The 20,551-nt window shown below is 40.2% G+C and overlaps 1 protein-coding gene across 1 annotated transcript in view; it reads left to right on the top strand.

Annotated features, from left to right (window-relative positions):
- Positions 1-20,551, top strand: part of LOC136866011 (UDP-glucosyltransferase 2) — a 98,115-nt gene that overhangs the window by 11,342 nt on the left and 66,222 nt on the right. The window contains exons 2-3 of the mRNA XM_067142622.2: positions 6,014-6,188; positions 18,449-18,630. Coding sequence (XP_066998723.2) covers positions 6,014-6,188; positions 18,449-18,630 — 357 coding nt within the window. The remainder of the gene's footprint in view (positions 1-6,013; positions 6,189-18,448; positions 18,631-20,551) is intronic.

The following is a 20,551-nucleotide window of genomic DNA, read 5'->3' on the forward strand; positions in this document are numbered from 1 at the left end:
TCCAGTTATTCTTCCCTCACTTGAACTGAAAATTCGCCCTTCTGTTTTCATTGATGCAAACTTGTCAGTCACCCGTAGATTGAAGTCTACGATTTCCATCACCAGATCTCTTTCTATAGAAAGTATTGCCAAGGCCGACAATCTTTCCTGGGTCATAGAATTCCTTAAGAAAGTTTCTATTTTATTCAAAGTAGAAAAATATCTTTCTGCTGTGACAGACGTCATAGGGATTGTAAGAATTAAACTTCAGCAGTTTCAAGCACTCAGTTCTGTGAACGACCTCTCTGGGTTGTTGGTTATTATAAACTCTGCTAGACTAACAGCACCCGACAATGATCTCAATTCTTGTGCTAAACACATGGACGATAGTTCATGGCGTAGTTTCAGTTTTTCCAAAAACGTATACACTATTTGTTGAAACTAAACTGCACAAACACCGGCAGCTTTGTGACGAACTCTTACTCGCAATTTAGAATCCATCAGTTATAATAATAACGCACAAAAAACTATCTAGAACCAAAACACTCATTCACCTGAAAACATACCAAGACCTGCACGTGATAAATGTGAACATAACGTCTACATTAACACCAACAACTCCATGTCGCAATAGTCCAGCCGTTTACCAACATGTGACAATGTAGGCGCAAAGCTCCTTTTACGGTTGGCAAATGTATAACATGAAGTTATGCTGACGAGAAAACGTGTCCTCCGAAAGTATATCCTCAAAACAAATTTTGGGATTTAAAAAAGTTTATGATTGTCCATGAAATACCACTGTTGGTAACATTGTAAATGGTGCGGTGCAGCTTACCCTAGTGGTGTGGAAAATAAATTACCGTTGCGAGTGGAGAGAAAGCAGAGATGAAGTCATCTCTGCAGTGTGGTGCAATCTAACGGGGACATTTGGAATTGTTTTTCGATAGGGGACTTGCTGGTCTCATGCAACTCCCTAGGACCGATTCGGCTTGCTACCTGATGCTATACGTCGTATACAGGCTTAGGCTCGACCCTCCTGAAGCTAAATAGCGGCGCGCTCTGCGCTATGGAGTTGGCGTAGGAAAGTCAACTCCCTGAGTTTGATTTGAAGGCGGAGGAGTTTAATGGTCCGTTACGAAGCATTAGTACATCGAACGACGAAAGGTGGTTGGTTTTAACACATTTTAGAGTACATGTTTGGTTTATTAAACTGCAAAATTGGAAGAAAAGACGACAAATGAAGCGTAAAATTACTGGGAGTTGTGCAACCCTGCAACAATACCACGCACCGCCCCTGCTACATTCAATGAGGCGATGCTCGTGCTGATTTCTTGACATAAGTTTCTCGTTGAGTGAATAAAAAACGTTATTGAAAGAGTTTAAAATGTAGCATGCATTAATATGTTGCAGACATATTTCCCATGATGCACAAAGTAAATTCAGATCTTAAAATTTCTTTTTGGCATATATCATATCATTCAGGACATCCATGGTGTACCTGTCCAAGTCCTCAGTACATAAACAAGTTACCGTGGCTCATAAACATGATAATAGAATGGAGCACCTCCGATGAGCTTCGAATTCAGACCGGGATCGAAGTCTCATCACCCCTACTAGAATAATACGCTAGATGGGCCGGTAGAACATTACGGGTCTGAATGGACCGTCCGATGGAGCGATAATCTTCTATTAATCTCTATGGTAGGGGAATATTAATTATGAGAGAAACACCAGTACATTACTAATGAGAAGAGAAACTATATCTTATTTATAACAACTTTACTATACTAGTGAAACACATCTTATTCACAAAGATATGCCATACACTACACTTTACGAATACTATTTAGGGTGGTCTTGACGTGATAAATGTTAGTGGTCTCTTTTTACACTTCTACACTTAATCTACGTTCAGTTATTTCACTCATAAAGAGGCGTTTCCTCTTGAATTATTTACACTATTTCAAACTTAAAGAGGCGTTTCCTCTTGAATTATTTACACTTTGCACTTAGGCCTACGCTTCTCACATTGCGCATTGTCTATCACGATTACACACACTTATTTCGTATGGACATACCCTGCTATAATTCAGTTTACCTGTCGAGAATTAATATATTCAAATTATACCAAGTTACGATATCGGATGAACTGAACTAAATGTATGTTTCTATGACTACATTTCCAAATAGTTGAAGGTCGTATCACTTCATTTCCCTAAATTAATCATTGCTGGATATGCAATACAATACGCACGCTTATTTCATTAGGATTCAGAGAATTAGAGTAGGTGAAGCTTTATCTGTCCCTGTAAAAATTAAGAGGGGAATTCCTCAAGGCAGTATTATTGGACCTTTATGTTTTCTTATATATATCAATGATATGTGTAAAGAAGTTGAATCAGAGATAAGGCTTTTCGCAGATGATGTTATTTTGTACACAGCAATAAATAAGTTACAAGATTGTGAGCAACTGCAAAATGACCTCGATAATGTTGTGAGATAGACAGTAGGCAATGGTATGATGATAAATGGGGATAAAAGTCAGGTTGTGAGCTTCACAAATAGGAAAAGTCCTCTCAGTTTTAATTACAGCGTTGATGGGGTGAAAGTTCCCTTTGGGGATCATTGTAAATACCTATGTAAAAATATAAGGAAAGATCTTCATTGGGGTAATCACATAAATATGATTGTAAATAAAGGGTACAGATCTCTGCACATGGTTATGAGAGTATTTAGGGGTTGCAGTAAGGATGTAAAGGAGAGAGCATATTTGTCTCTGGTGAGACCTCAACTTGAGTATGGTTCCAGTGTATGGGACCCTTACCAGGATTACTTGATTCAGGAACTGGAAAAAATCCAAAGAAAAGCAGCTCGATTTGTTCTGGGAGATTTCCGACAAAAGAGTAGCGTTACAAAAATGTTGCAAAGTTTGGGCTGGGAAGACTTGGTAGAAAGGAGACGAGCTGCTCGACTAAGTGGTATGTTCCGAGCTGTTAGTGGAGAGATGGCGTGGGAGGACATCAATAGACGAATAAGTTTGAATGGTGTCTTTAAAAGTAGGAAAGATCACAATATGAAGATAAAGTTGGAATTCAAGAGGACAAATTGGGGCGAATATTCGTTTATAGGAAGGGGAGTTAGGGATTGGAATAACTTACCAAGGAAGATGTTCAATAAATTTCCAATTTCTTTGCAATCATTTTAAAAAAGACTAGGAAAACAACAGATGGAGGATCTGCCACCTGGGCGACTGCCCTAAATGCAGATCAATAGTGATTGATTGATTGATTGACTGATTGATTGATTGATTGATTGATTGATTGATTGATTGATTGATTGATTGATTGATTGATTGATTGATTGATTGATTGATTGATTGATTGATTGATTGATTGATTGATTGATTGATTGATTGATTGATTGATTGATTGATTGATTGATTGATTCCAGCAAATAAACCAACATGACATTATATACAACGTTACAATCCTGTATACGAAAACATAGAGCGAATTCAAACACCCAATTCCTCATGAATATACAATTGGCAACTCCTGTAGTAAATAGACAAACATATGCACTTTAAATACACTAGATGAAGCTGCAGGAGGTTCAATCCATCTGTCGGTAGTGACAGTGAGCACCAACTTTCACTGTATCTGGGACGTGAACATGCTACTCAGTAAATGGTTAAATAGTTGAAGAAGAAATTGGTGGGATCATTCATCTCAGAATACTGGAGCTTAATCGACGGTGTTAATAATGAATGGTAACTTGGAATCGTTATCTCGAGGGAAATACTTTTAAATCTGTCTTTTCACAGCGGAATATATCATTCCCTTCCTGGCGGCTTATCCCACCTATTACATCTCGTATCTACTGTACCTCCGGCCTTAATTATTTTATCTATGGCGCGGCATATTTCTCGCGCTAATCAATTTAACTCAAAAGGAGCTTCATCTACATTTCACCAGACCATGTCCAAACCACAGCCTGGACAATAAGCTGTCTCCTTCCACTCGATACACCGAAAAGAAGTTACTTTGGAGATGAATTTACTACACGGGTCAAGTTATTCCAAGCAATCCCGGGCTAAATAGGCATGCAATATATATCCCAATGTCTCAGTCGATGTCTCCGACGTCTTAAATTCTAAACGTCGGTTTCCTGTCTCATTACGTGAACTGTCCAATTAACAAAATGAAACTTGTGATGACTCCTGTTAGCTAGTGAATCGGTGATGGTCTGAGTCATTTACACAGAAGATTTACGCCCTATTAAACGACATTTCACACTTAGTTAATCTAAGGTTCTTAAATCTACGTCATGCATTATAAACCCTTGTAAATAAGCAGAAAAGAAATATGGTTGCCTCAACCATGAAGAAATATCTCCTATAAAAACCCATTAAACAAATACTGTTATCCCGCTGAAACATCATACGGGTGACCTGTGTTATATCTACATGAAAATTTATCATTTTATTTTACAGAGTGATACAATATTCAATCAAAAATATTGGAAATGTACTCATCCTCCAGCGACCACGAACACAGTTTTACAGGAGGGCTCACCCATAGATTTACTCGATCTTCATGATGTCCTCAGCGATGTGAAGTCCTTTGGTGACCAACTGGCGAGTCACGAACATGACGGCTTGATTTTCCCCGCCAGTACTTTGAAAAATAGGTACAGTTATGCTTTTTTCGATTTGAGAAACTTTATCTCTGAGCGTCTCAATCTTTCCTTGAAGTTCTACTTTAATGGTTTTGACCTGTCCACAAATGGAAACTTCTACACCCTGAACGCCTTTTTCGCGGTCTTGTTTAACTTCGGCAACTTCGCAACTTATGCAGGCAATCTGCTTATGCGCACTATCCAGATGAGATCTGACATGCTTGTCGGCTTCCTCTTGTTGAGTTTTTAGTAAGTCAACTTCGATATTTAATTTGTAAAGACCATTCTTAAAAGATTTGCGAATACTATCTTGTATTGAAGCTATCCTTACTTGTGTTTGAGAAAGATGTCCATGTGATTCTTGAAATTCTGCTTTTAAACTTCCTACTTCATCAGTTAATTGTTGCGAAGTTGGGAAGGAAGTCTTTAAATCTTCAACTCCTTGCCGTTTTATGTCGTCTTTTACTGCGTTTAAGAAAGATGAGAATGTATTTCATCATTGGTTTCAGAAAACCTTTTCTCGATCTCCGAACCATGTATCACGTATTACTCCACCCGAGGCTGCTGTAGGCGATCTGGAATTTGCAGAAGATCTCGACGGTCTGGCAGGTCGAGTTTCAGGGTACACTCACTCAGTAATATTAGATACACTCGACTTACTTGAGATGAAATTTGAAGTGAAGTTTGAATGGTTTTACGATACTATGACGGGATTAAAGAATCGTGAAAGCACCTTGTTGAATGTTATTAAGATCAAACACGAACATTTATTTAAGGTAACTGAACTTGTCACAGATTTAAGAGGAATTAAAGAGACTATTCTGCGGTCGAAGGTTGATGAAATCGAACACGCACGCTAACTTAAATTTCACTTAGCATATTTGTAAAGATTGTTTGTAAAATAAATAATTTACTTCGACTGACAAAAGTTCCAACTCTAGGTCTTTGTTGTTGAGTAATTGTTGGGCTTGCTTGATGGCTTCTACGTCCATTGAGTTTAGGGCACATATGAACTTGTCTTTTTTGATTTTATGCTAACTTTTGCCCAAGAAAATTCGTTGAAAGAGAGAAAAAAATTCTGTCTATTATTTTAAAAATGCAGATAAAAGTGGGTGAAAAGTGATAAAAGCACGAAATATGAAGGAAAATGTGGCAACATGTAGTAATCTCACAAAAAGTGCAAAATGCGCAACAAATTGTGTTTATTTCGCTCCATGTCATGTCTCCAAATACAAACATTGACCTATCTGTATGAAAATAGCTACATTTTTGGAAAGGTGGTGTACCTTAAAATCATTTCATCATCCATGTTTAACCATCTACCAATAACAGTGATATTTTCCATCTTATTTTACAGGTTGGTGGCTTCATTGTTACTAGTCCTCACATTTCTGAGCTGCAGCCATGGTGCTCGTATTCTGGGTATCTTCCCCATACCGTCAATCAGCCACCAGCTACCTTATCAAGCGGTCATGAAGGCTTTGGCAGCTAGAGGTCATCAGGTTACTGTCATCAGCCCAGATCCATTAAAGGTACCTTTCTTCTTTGTTACCTATTAAAAGTCTTACTTACTGTATACAAAGAGTTTTTCGGCGACGCTACGATACACACCTACCAATGTTGCTTCAGTTTCAATTCAGTGAATTTTTTGATGTCAAATTTAATTAATATGGATATCCGTGGTCTTAATTAATGCACAGATCCAGTTTTTGCCTGGTGTGAAAATAGGAAACCACGGAAAAGCCATCTTCAGGTCTGCCGACGCACAGTGGGGCTGAAAGACGCAAAAGTTGACAAAATTTATGTTGGTGGTATTTCTGCAACATAATTGACAGAAACACATGTTTATAACAAAATAATAGCTCATTTTATTGTACATACCTAATTAACACTGTATACAGATGCTTTTATTCAGAAACATAACTACAGAATTACTACTTTACCTTTTTCACAACCAGAGTTAATATTTGGTGGCAACAACGTATCTAAAATTTCTTTCTCAAAAGTCTTTCTTGCAGTGTGTCATTCTTCCATGCTTGAAATGTATGGGTCAGATGCAATCAAGAGCCTATTGAAGCACATCGTGCTTAGTCCTCTCTTGGCACATTTTTCTTGTAAAACGTTCCTTATACCGTTTCAACACTTTATTGCTGACATCTTGTGCTTCTTCACTTACTTGTTCAATAGGAAGCAGAGCACTAGAAATTACTTCAGTACCGCGAATCAAGATTTTGTCAACGGTTGGTGGCTTCGGCTACCAAGGGTACTCTTCGATGAATAATTTAGCCCTATCCAAAGCATATGATGTAAATTTGCCGATATGCTACGATGTGTCTACTGGATATCGTTTGCAGTATCAATTTACATCTCTTATTTAAATCCGAAGTTAAGGTTTTGCGTGAATTTAGTGCGTTTTTTCACAAATTCTTACAAGACGCACAATTTATCTTCTACTTCTGCTTCTCTGATTATCTTATTACATCATACAGGTGCTGCCCTATTAAGAAAATATCAGAGCAGCCAGTTCCTAAAGAAGAAAAAGAACACAACACAGTTACATAAATATGAGGAAACAACTGACTGCGACAGGCCTTGAAGAAAGTATTATACATCAGAATTACGCAAATATTAGCAAACTTTTCTTAACGTTCTCACAGCATGACTAACTTGAGTAGTTGAAAAAGTTAAAATTGTATCTCAAACGTGCCCGGAAGCTAACTGAAATCATAGGAATGTAACTATAAACTAGATTTTAATTCTATAAAAAGACGTCGTTTCCTTAAATAAACACCTTAAACACAGTGTAATATTAAACTGTATACTTCCAGATGGCAATTACACTGTGGTCACTATTTCGTAGGTGAACACAGAACGGATGTTAACAACGTGAAAACACTGCACTCTCTCCGCTTATCAACTACTCAGTGAGTTGTGTGTAGTGTTGCCAACAGTAAAATCGGTTTAACCACTAAACTGCTCCTTGAAAACTACCAGAAACCACTAACTTCCCTCCTCCTTTTTCAACTCCCCCTCCCCACAACTTCCCCTCGTTAAGCTTTGTTGAGTTACGAAAATAATACATCCAAAGGAAAATTAAGTATATCCTTTCCTTACAAAGGTATTCCAAATATATTTCAAGGTGAACTCCTAATAGTCAGTGATCACTGATGTCTTTTCCTAACACTTCGATAGAATCACAGAGGAAGAAGGTATCTGCTATGTCTTCATAGTCCTTAATTTTTGAAATACTACGTTTGGTAGTTCATAAGGCAGCATTATTGGTTTCTTCTCTGTCCTGCCTTGCATCGCAGAATGTCATCGCTTTACACCAGGAATTCGTGGTGTCCATGGCTTGAGACCATTTGACAAAGGACACATTTATTGAGCTGAGAAATTCATATTTGCGCGGCCGTCAAAATTACAAGATTCAAGAAGGAGAATCACTGACACTATAACAACCTTAAATGCACTTGACACTTGAAGAAGTGACATTTTACTTTCAAAGAAACACGCACTGAAGCGTTTCTTGCTTCCTTACTTTTAATGGAATGCCCTGCATCTAAGCTCAGACTACAGTTTTGGTCTTTCCGGCTCGGCTTTTGACGGTAATACGAAAGAACTTAGATTTGAACTATTACATAAAACTTTGATTGAAAAAAAAACAAAGTATCCACTGACATAAACGTGAAAAATACTATATTTCCCATTTCCCACAGTGAGTTAAAATTTACCCACTGTCGAAGAGTAAGAAAACCTAGATTTAGTGGGGAAAACCACCGTGTTGGCAACACTGGTTGTGTGAGTGTTTTAACGTGCCACTTGAGATCTGCACAGCGAGGAGATATGTTGTACGTGGTCTTCAACTATTGAAAAAGGAGCATCTAACAAATAATTCCGGGATTTTATTTTTGGACTTGTTGCCAGCTTTTCCTTTCAGTGGCCCCACTGTGCGACGGTAGAATTCAGCCCACCATCTCTATAATATAAGGTTACTGCCACAGCACCATACTGTGCATCCAGTTTACTCGGTATCATTCTTCTTCATCCTTCTTATTAGGTGCGCTTATTCGAAATACCATGGCATCTATTTCTGCTGTTATAAGACCGACTGAAGCGAGCATATATACACTTGGTTTATCACCACCTCTGAGGTTCTTTGTGATGAGTGTGACAATTACGGGTCCTGGCTGAGACAGGCATCGTTTCCACTTGTCTTAAGCTCCGTTTGTGCCCAGCTTCCTTTCGACAACTTTTATTATGTCCTTTTCCAGATTGTTGAATCATCGGAAGGCCTAAGACAGAGACGGCAAGCCTATGACACGCGTGTCATAAGGTGACATGCGAACACGAATTCTGTGGCACGTCAGAAAACTTACTAACATATTTTAATGTGCATACATACATACATACATACATACATACATACATACATACATACATACATACATACATACGTACGTAAATAAATCATCAATATAGACCATTATACCTTCCAGCGTACAGCCTACAAGCCTCTGTGAATTTACTAAACGTAACCACAATCCTCTATTTGCAACTCGTGCTGTGACCTCATGTAGTTTTATACCTCTTATCTACAAATCATGTCCCACTCCATGGCTAAATGGTTAGCTTGCTGTCCTTTGGTCACAGGGGTCCCGGGTTCATCTCCCGGCAGGGTCAGGATTTTAACCATAATTGGTTGATTCCGCTGGCACGGAGGCTGGGTGTCTGTGTCGTCTTCATCATCATTTCATCCTCATCACGACACGCGAGTCACCAACGGGTGTCAAATGAAAGATAGGTAGATAGATAAGAAATGGGTGAGCCCTGCCTTCGCAGGACTCCACACGTAGCTCTGTGAAGACCCTTTGTGTCCCTTAAACGGGTTTGCCTAGTCCAGCCCTAGTGCTCCTATAAAGGATACCAGTGTCCGGATGTTGGCATTCCTGATGTCTTCCAGGCTCACAAAATGTGAGCCAAGATGTCGATGTCTAGTACTTGCAAGAGCCTCGCACTGACATAACACATGCGCGGAGGTTTCTTCCTCCCTACCGCAACTTCCACACATCGAATCCTGACTGATTTTCATGAAGTGTAGGTGTCTCTGTAAGGTATTATGGCTTGTCAACATTCCAGCTATCATTCGTATTCTTGTCCTATTCAAATTTATCAGGACCTTTCTATAACTTTAGCTAGGTCCTTTGATAAGTTCACGTGCCTGCCTTGCTGTAGTTAGCCTCTTCCAAATGTCTAAGTGAGACTGGTTTGTTCACTGGGATATTACCAGTTTCACACTTCGGAGTGACACTCCTAGGAAGGGGTCTGGTCCTATGAAAGGACCTTCTGAGCCTTGTTTCGCCAGTTTGTCAGCTTCTTCATTTTCACTGATTCTTGTTTGTCCAGGAACCCATAATAGGGTGTCAAATGAAAAGACTTGCATCTGGCGAACCGAACATGCCCTCGGACACACCTGGTACTAAAAGCCATACGCCATTTTTTCTTTAAATCGTTGTAAACTGAGTCTAACTATCGTCGTCGGGGTCTCCCTCTACTTCTCTTACCCTCTATAACATAGTCCATTACACTCCTAGGTAACCCATCCTTCTCCATTTGTCTCACATGACCCCACCACCGAAGCCGGTTTATGCGTACAGCTACATCCATCGAGTTCATTCCTAACTTAGCCTTTATTTCCTCATTCCGAGTACCCTCCCGCCATTGTTCCCACTCGTTTGTACCAGCAATCATTCGCCCCAATTTCATGTCTTTTACTTATAAATTATGAAAGAGATATCCTGAGTCCACCTTCGCTCCCGTAAAGCAAAGTTGGCCTGAAAACAGACCGATGTAACGATAGTTTCATCCGGGAGCTGACTTCCTTCTTACAGAATACAGTTGATCGCAACTGCGAGCTCAGTGCATTAGCTTTACTGCACCTTGAGTCAATCTCACTTACTATGTTACCATCCTGGGAGAACATACTGGGACCTTTCCCACCGTCCCCCATGACTCATGGGACCATGTGAAAACAAGCCAACCCTTTCGGGTCACGAACACATGGGACCATGCTCCACGGAAGTCGATAGTCAAGGGACCTATTCGGCCTGTGCCGATTTCCCCTCGTTGGGATTGTATCGTTAATCCACTCATATGAGAAGTTATCGGCCATACAGCACAGCCAGGTCAAAGCTACTCTCCCGTTCCTGAGGTCTGAACACGGACTCCTCAGGGTCGAAGACCGTTCGTGGCATGTAGAGGCTATTAAACTTAAACTAACTTAAAGGCCTACAATGAACGGAAGAGGTTCTTGGATGCTTGTTTTTCGGAAAAGATAGGCACAAATAAGTTTTTCCCATTTACTAAGGCGCTCGTTGAAATCTATACAAACACTATGACATTCTTGACAAAATGAAGACAATAACTTAGCAACGGTAAAGTCCGTGCCACCATCCATCAGCTAACTTCATCCACATTCCATTAGAATATCTATGTGGATGACCACAGCTTCTAATAATATTTCAGATGAAGGAAAAACTTCCATCCGAACCAACAACCTGATGGATACCTAATTTTACATAAAACAAAAAATACACATCCCCAAAGGATGATCGTACTCGTAGACATACTACGTTTCTACCTCTGGCTTTTTTGTTTGTCTATCACCCGTTGAACATTAAACTGTTGAGTGTTACACAAAACAAAGTATAACACATATTACCTATTTACAGTTACAATTACGAACCATTTTCCTCCAAATACCAGTATCCCCTGGGACCGAATCCCACATCATTAAGTTAAAATTTACTTACACTAACTCAACTACCCAGAGTGGTCACTTAGCTTACATCTACCACCACCAAATATCTATACGTAAATAAAAGTATACTGGAGAAATAATCATATGCTTTACTTAAATCATGGGAACGAAATAAAGTTACGCGTCTCCACTAATTAGAAGACAAATGAATTAAAAATCAAACAAACACAGGCTCGACAATGAACTCGTCACTTACAACAACTATCAGTGAAATTTCACGAAGTCTAAATTCGCGCAGAGCAGTACTTATCACAAAACAAGATTACACCCTGAAAAAAAAAGAAACACATATTTATACAACAACACAAAATATAAATGGCTGTATTTCATCTCGTAGCACCCGCTACTTGTGCGAGTAGTCCTCCTGTGTATGTGCAGTCGAGGTTCAAACTGGAGACAATGTCCGTCTCCATCAAAGATCCTGCAATCAAGCCCTAATTTACCCTAATCATGTGAACACTGTCATACAACGGGAACATCTATATTGCTACGTGGTTCGTGGCTTACGGCATACGTGGCAATTACAGAACTCTACTGTCATTATTTCTCCAAGGGCAAGGCAGCCTGTTAGCACGACCAGCTACTTCGCCCGTGCCCGGGACCTACCCTCGCAAGGCGCTCCCTTCCTCCTGGCTCGTAAATTAAAGCGTTCATTCTTTCCACTGTCTGGAAGCTAAAAACACCAACCAGCCGGCTTAGGCTAAGACATGGTGCCTATAAAATTTAATTCGTTGGAAACTGGCGCAATCTATTCATTGCTCAAGCTAGCCCACATACTTTCAATACACGAGAATCATTTCTCAAATTCAATCGTTAACGCACATCAAATTCTCTCATATCTCTGGAGGTCTGGAGTTCGACTCGTATCTACTCTCCTTCCTAATATCCACCATACGTCAGCCACTGACCACAGCAATATTCCCAGTTCTCTGCCTTCTGAGGCGAGATTGTGTACCTGTCATATTTTACCCTATTGCTCGAGATATATCGGTATAAAATCACCGATCAAATTACTTCAAGAAAATAATAATAATAATAATAATAATAATAATAATAATAATAATAATAATAATAATAATAACAACAAATAATCATATTCAGACATGATCAAACTCAACTAGTAAATCTCTACTTTATTAGCCTAACTAATGTGTAGGGGGGGCCAGATTCGAACCTTCGCACATATCTTCTCGAACATCTTCAGTTACAGCCAAACTTATACACTAGCATGCAAAACAAACTACTGCCTCTACTTTTATGAATTTAGTGCTGTCACTATTCCACATTAACTTCTGTATAGGCACATGTTAATGATCCTGTCACCTACTAATCCCTGCTCGTCTTATGCAGTCACGCATATGAAATTTACGGCATTAACCTGTTCAATTTTCTACTTATTCCCCGCCCCCCCTCAAATCTTTCTCAGCACTCATAACAAAAATATATAATATAGCATGCGCATGCAGCTTCTACAAGGGGTCCCAAACTCTATACGTCCTTCCTGGTTCACTTCCTTCCCATATCTGCTTACAAAAATCAAATAAAACAAGGGTCATCCGACCACTCCAGTTAATTAACCTATCAATTACATCATCATTAACCCTATCTTTACATTAACTCTATTTACAAGGGGAAATACTAACATTGGAAGAAAATAGCTCGTTACTCAACAGTTTTGGTGTTTTTCCAGCCCCATCCGGAGGTTTCAGGGGCCTGCCATCGGTGCTCACTCCATGTCGCTGGCTCGTGCAGTCCTGGGTTCTAGGAGTTTGATGACATTTCTGGCGTAATCCATCTTCCTGGTAAACAGATCACTGAAATTATATTTACACAAGCTTGCACACTTGTTGATCAATCGACACCACCAAACTTCCCCTCTACCGTTCTATGACCGATGCAAGTTACGTGATTCTAATTTTTCTGGATATCTCAGCTAGTCTATTTCATTTTAAATTAGGCGAGTTGAACATTCATGATCTTCTCCTTCCCAAGTCTATCGCCTCTTACTTCCGTGATATGAATCAGCCGTCCTTCTCCTAATTTTTCTGTCTAGATCGTTCAGATCCTGCACTTATCACTCCCCGTTACTTAGTGTGATAATTTGGTCCTGAAATCCTATTCTCAATTTTACTTGGATTTATTTATAGTACTTCTTCACAGGACGACTGCTTTTCTTTTGAAAACAGAGTTTACCAAATCCCAAAGTTATGTTCCTCGAAAAATGAGCTCCCTTACTGCTAGAGACCTCAACCTCGCGATGAGCGTTCTCCGTCCGGAGTTTGATCCCCACGGCGTACTCAACTTTTCACAGTCACTAACTACGGCACAATTACAAGTATTCAGAGTTTACTTCGCGATCGGATGTCGCACAAATATATTTATCATATAATTACATTTTCTACTATCACTGCACACTGGAAAACATTTTTAGAACACTCGCGTTTCTTTTGTGTCAGTTATTCAAACAAAGAAGAGGTAGATATCGCTCGCGGACCGACCGTAGTTCCACCTCTGAGCTCGTTCTCGACTGATGACTCCCCCAAGAAACTGCAACAACTTATAGCCAAACCGGGAATAGGGGTGGCTAGTGAGCCCTTCCCCCACTCTTATTTTGAACTTTCCTGGATAAACCAGCCTGTTGAAATCAGCAATACGCTAGATTGTGTGACTATGTTATGCACAAGTGCGCTATGCCATGCGGAGTTGATTACGTTCGGCGGATCTGCCGTAATTAATTAACAAGATCGAAGGGGAAATGGTGAATCTCCAAAAATATCTGGTTTCACCCATCGCGTCCGTACGCTAAGTCAAATACATAGGCTGTCCTCAAGTGCTTTTACCTTGGAGAATCTCTTCTACTATAACTCCTGATTTTAGATTGTTGCTACTATTTTTTCTACCGCTCTGACGGATGCATTTTTGTTAACCAAGCCTTATTTACGCCGAAAATACATTAAAATTGGCCCAATCGCTTTGGCATCGCTGTACGCTGGCATTTGTTTTCCAATATGGAGTCGCTAAAATAGTGTTCTTCTGCTGCTTCTTCTATGACGTGTGCTTAGTTCGGGAATTCTTTAAGCCACCCAGTGGGTGTGTAAGGCGCCGCGCTGGCGGGCGTCCTATTGCACAATCTGATGCTTCTCCCAACATCCACACAAATAAAGCTTGCTGCCTGCTTCCTAACCAAGTATATCATTTGAAATAAATATTAATCGTGCCGATACGGTCACAATACATTCTTAATACTTGAAATTATCTACGTGTTCCAGCTTGGTATCACCAATGTGACTTTCAATTTTCCTGGATTTCTTACCTACTGACATCACATTAGTCTAGGGGAGGCTGATTTTCATGCCATACTCATTGCACCTATTTTCATGTTCCAAGGTAGGCTTTCGGCACAATCTGCCAATATGAACATGTCGTCAGCATAGGTCAGACTGCTTACTACATTTCTACCTAACTGAATTCCTCCCTGCCATCTTACACCTTTCAGCAGATGATCCATATAAACCGCGAACAAAAAAGGTGAAAGATTACAGCCTTGTCGTAAGTTCCCTGAATTAAGAACTCATTCTACCATCAATTCTCACTGCAGCCCAGTTGTTCCAAGCTGTCAGCGGAGAGATGGCGAGGAATGACATTAGTAGACGAATAGGTTTGAGTGGCGTTTATAAAAGTAGGAAAAATCACAATATGAAGATAAAGTTGGAATCCAAGAGGACAAATTGGGGCAAATATTAATTTATAGGAAAGGGAGTTAGGGATTGGAATAACTTACCAAGGGAGACGTTCAATAAATTTCCAATTTCTTTGAAATCATTTAGGAAAAGGCTAGGAAAACAACGGATAGGGAATCTGCCACCTGGGCGACTGCCCTAAATGCAGATCAGTATTGATTGATTGGATGCGAGCTTAAAGGGAACTATGAACAAAAGACAGAGTGAACATAAATGCCTTTGATTGATTTTATAATCTACCCTTAATTTCATAGTCCCCCAGTAGCAAACAACTTTTCCCTGTCATATGCTTTCTTTAGATCTATGAAACATAAACACAACTGCCTATTCCTCTCGTAGCATTTTTCAGTTACCTGGCGCATCTGATCCTGGCAACCCCTCTGTGGTCTGAAAATACACTGGTTTTCATCCAACTTCCTCTCAACGACTGATCGCACCCTCCCTTCCAAGATGCCAGTGAATACTTTTTCTGGTATACAAACCAATGAGATACCTCGATAGTTGTTGCAATCCTTCCTGTTCCCCTGCTTATAGATAGGTGAAATTACTGATTTCGTCCAATCTGAAGGAAGGTACCTTCCAAACACTCCATGCTATACTCTATGAAACCATTTCATCACTGCCTTCCCAATATAACTCACCATTTCGGGTCTAATTTCATCTATTCCTGCTGCTGTAAGACAATGGTGTTTATTTACCACCTTTTCATCTTCCTCAAGCGTAATCTCACCAATATCACTGACCCCGTCCCCATGAGCTCGGTTGTTCGCGGCACCACCAGGAAGATTTCTTTTTACGTTGAAAATATTTTCAAAATTTTCCCTCAACCTGTGCAGTGATTCCCTGTCATCTATTATGAGTTCTCCTGAATAACTCAAAAACACTGTTCATTTACTTTTTCCCTCCCTTCCTATGTTTCTTAATTAATGTCCAGAAAGTTTTCCCTAATGCTTGACCTAGCCTTTCCAGGTTACTACCAAACTCTTCCCACGACTTCTTTTCCGATTCAACAACTATTTGTTTCGATCTGTTTTTTCACCTACGTACAGTTCCCTGTCTACATTAGCCCTTGTTTGGAGCCATTTGTGATAAGCGTTCTTTTTACATTTACAAGCTGCTCTCACTTCATCATTCCACCAAGATGTTCGCTTTTTCCCATCTTTACACAAAGTTGTCCCTAAGCATTCCCTTGCTTTTAGTGTTTTTAACATGTAATAAATTGATGGGAAAAATAGTAACATAGTACATTTTGAGATTACGCTTTAATAAAGAAGTATGTATCAATTAATTCTTTGCCCACAATTTTTACACTTTTTAGTAGGTTAAAGCAACATATCTTATTCTTAAAATTTGTTTGTTTTTAAAAATAAAATCAGGAACACTCAGTCGAATGAGTTTATATGTAATGTTATCTAATACCTAAATGAAGTCAAATGAGGGGTTTTATGATGATTTTTAAAGAAAATTAACCGATGGCACACTGAACAGTCCAAAGTAATAAACAAGACCTTAATTGACACGCTAGTCGGTAAAGGTTTGCAATCCCTGCTGTAGACTATACTGTATATTGTGTTATTAATCTTTGAAATTTTAGAGTTATTTATCAGATGAAGGAAGCCTCCGTGGCTCAGACGGCAGCGCGTCGGCCTCTCACCGATGGATACCGTGGTTCAAATCCCGGTCACTCCATGTGAGATTTGTGCTGGACAAAGCGGAGGAGGGACAGGTTTTTCTCCGGGTACTCCGGTTTTCCTGTCATCTTTCATTCCAGCAACACTCTCTGGCATTTCCCTCCCTTCCTATGTTTCTTTATTAATGTCCAGAAAGGTTTCCCTAATGCTTGACCTAGCCTTTCCAGGTTACTACCAAACTCTTCCCACGACTTCTTTTTCGATTCAACAACTATTTGTTTCGATCTGTTTTTTCACCTACGTACAGTTTCCTGTCTACATTAGCCCTTGTTTGGAGCCATTTGTGATAAGCATTTTTTCTGGACTTACACCACTTGATAGCAATCAGGCCCCATCGTCCGGCTTCAGGGAGCGCTGACAGGCGCATGTTATGTGGACATTCCTTCAGACCGTCTGCATCCCTTTCTGGCCCTAGAGTACCCTGATGGAGATGCCAAGTTTCAACTGGAAAATGCGCCAGGTCACCGCTCTGGGGTGGCACGCAGGTGGTTGGAGGAGCACTCCAGTGTAGTTACGACCATCCATTGGCCCTCCACATCCCTCGATCTTAATCCAATCGAGCATTTACGGGATGCTGTCGTTGCTGGTGCACACCCCATGAACCCAGACCAACTACACAAGACCAAATGTGGGTAGTCGTGCAAGATGCGTGCGTGCAAATCCGTCCAGGACGATTCCAACACTTTGTAGAGTCAATGCCTCGCCGTACTGGTGCCGTTTTGAGCGCTCGCGGAGGAGCAACAAATTATTAACATCACATTCAGTGTCTTTCCATGACGATTCACCATTCAGTGTACACTGACTGAGCAACTGTCATGGGATGGCGAAGCACTGATGCGCAGGTGTTGTCTGCACACCACACGCCCCCTGTGCCAGCGGCAGCTTCTTAGGAGACCTTGTGAGCTGTGGCTATGATGTGACAGGTGTAACATGGAACGTTGTCGTGAGCTGACACCGTTCGAACGGTGTATGGTGGTGGGTGCTCGACGAATGGGAAGTGCGATTTCGGAAGTGGTGCGGGAATTCGGCTTCACACGATCAACTCCGATCAACTCAACAGTGTCTAGGGTGTATCGTGAATGGTCCAACGTCTGCCATGGCCACCCAGGAGCTCCGATATGAAGCCTATCGAGCATATCTGGGATGTCCTCGAACGCAGGCTCCGTGCCATGGATCCTGCACCCACGAACCGACCAGCATTGGCGGCCGCTCTGCAAACGATTTGGTGTCAGCTGCGTCCAGAGGACTACCAGGGACTTGTCGACTCACTTCCACGGCGTCTCACTGCACTTCGCAGGGCCACACGCTATTAGGTGACTATCCCATGACATTTGCTAAGTCAGTGTATATCTCTCCATAAGTCTGAAGAGAGTAGCCACTTCTTTCTTTCTACTTGCTTATTCCTCCACTCTCTTTCCAGAATTTGTTATTAGAACTGCCACACGAACCCTCGTTTTTAGCTTATTACATTTCATCTTGTCAGTAGTATGCGATATGTCTTAAACCCGACTCTTTTGAAATAATTTATACTTCCATCTTTTCAGGAACCTGTTGCAAACTACACTGACATCGATTTATCAGAATCCTATGCTGTAATGAGGACATTCCTCGCCTCTACTGTCACGGGCGATATGCCACTTCCTAGCATATTAGATCATTGGATCGATATATCTACTAAAATAGCAGATTTTCAGTTGAGCACTCCACAAATGCAGGAATTCATGAAGTAAGTAAAGAACATTTATTTCAAAAGTACTGTAGATTAAGCTCATTTTTGCTTTTTGGATTTAATCTGAACTACACTATGTACTGTTATTTCACTACAAATGATAATAATGTTAATTTACATTTCAATTATAGTAACATTTGCAGGATTTGATGAAAAAAAGAAGACATCGCTTCAAAGAACCTGAGCAATTCTCCGAGCCTAATTTCTCTTAAATGAGTCTCTGTAGGATCGGCCGCGTTTGCAAGAACATCCTGCCGCACAATGGTACGCTGCGTAAACAATACTGTACATATATAAGCTTGTTTTTAAGTGATTTGATAGAATCTGAGGATGTTCTTGTAGAACGAAACATGTCATTCTTTGTATGTTAGTGTGTGTTTTACAGATATGTTTATAGTGTTTTAATTTACATTGCATTTGCTGTGTGTTTGACAGACTGAAAAGCCTTTGTTACATTCTACTATACTACATAAGTATTTTACAATAATGAAATTTGCACGCTAATTTCTAAAAGATATTACTCGTATACCACTGTACAGTACACTACCCTCTGGGTACGGCTTTGCATGCATCAAGAACACAATGCAACACCCACACAAACAGCGAAAATCGTGCATCTATGACTGCACTCTTTCGGCGCCTTCCTGTTTTTAATCTAGTAGCGTAGATGAGGCAGTATTAGAGGATCGAGATGGCGGTGGTACCAATAAAAGCTATGGAAAACGAGTTCAGAAACGTACACCACGAAACAGAACAACGTGCACCTGCGCTATAGTGCAGAGGTTAACATCAGGTGGTTCCTGCCCTGACGGGTATGTGAAGCGATTTTACAGATTCAACAACGTGACCGTAACCAAGGAAAACAGAGTGAATTTCCAAATAAGTTAAATGATATCGGCTTTTAATTTTTCGTTTTTATTTATTTGTGAATTGGCCAGTTAGAATCACGCTACAATTTCATTTTTTCCCTGTCGGAGGTTTCTTCTTTCTCCATTACTCCTTCACATGGGCGCTATGCTTTTTCTTCGGTTCATCCGTCCAGGCTCTTCCCGTCTTTGCAGTTCTTTCGCCTTGAAAACCTTCCAAATTTTGAATCATGGTTAGATATGTTTTCATGTCTAACATCTGAGCTTCCTGGATGTTGGGCTTCTCTAGATCTTTACAAACTTCCTTAATCCATGGCGTCGTTGTCTTCTTGTTCAAAGGTATTCGAATAACTTTCTTAGTCTGGTTTTGTCCATTCTGTACAGTTGCCCGAGAAATGATAACCTCCCCATTTGCATGGTATCTGAATTTTTCTCCTTATTTTCGTAGACTTAATTGTTGTTGCGAAGTTTCCAGTCGGTTTCAGTCTGGATTTGACCCAAGATTTTCAGTAGTATTCTTCTTTCTAGGATCTCCTGGTTCTCCAAATTGTAACTCATCGAGAAGCATTCGCTGGCATACAGGCATTCTGTTTTTACCACAGTGGTGTAATGCCTTATTTGGCATTCCATTCCGTTCTCTTGTATGATTTCATTGAGGTATTTGAACTTTTTAACCCGTCCAAACTCTGTTTCGAGGAATTGTGGTCCATGTTTGTCATTCATTAATCATCAACATCATCATGGTTATTATTATTATTATTATTAATTCATCCATTTATTCATCGGTACGGAAATCTGTCGGCCAATTTTACACAATCTACCCGCTCTTCTCTTTGCACTTTTGCCAAAGATCATTTTCATTTATCGCCCTTCAGCGGAGATGTTCCGTGACTCGGACAGTGGTTTTTGGTTACATACCTCACTCCCGCAACATTTTTTTCCTAAATGTTGTTCTGTGCTGTATATTTTGCTCCTCGACACCCCTGCTAGGTGTTTGTGCATCTGTGTAAGCCACTCAGGCAGTTTTTTTCCACTTTTCTCACAAAAGGAGT

Source organism: Anabrus simplex, chromosome 3 (genome assembly GCF_040414725.1).
Source record: "Anabrus simplex isolate iqAnaSimp1 chromosome 3, ASM4041472v1, whole genome shotgun sequence".
Lineage (NCBI taxonomy): Eukaryota > Metazoa > Arthropoda > Insecta > Orthoptera > Tettigoniidae > Anabrus > Anabrus simplex.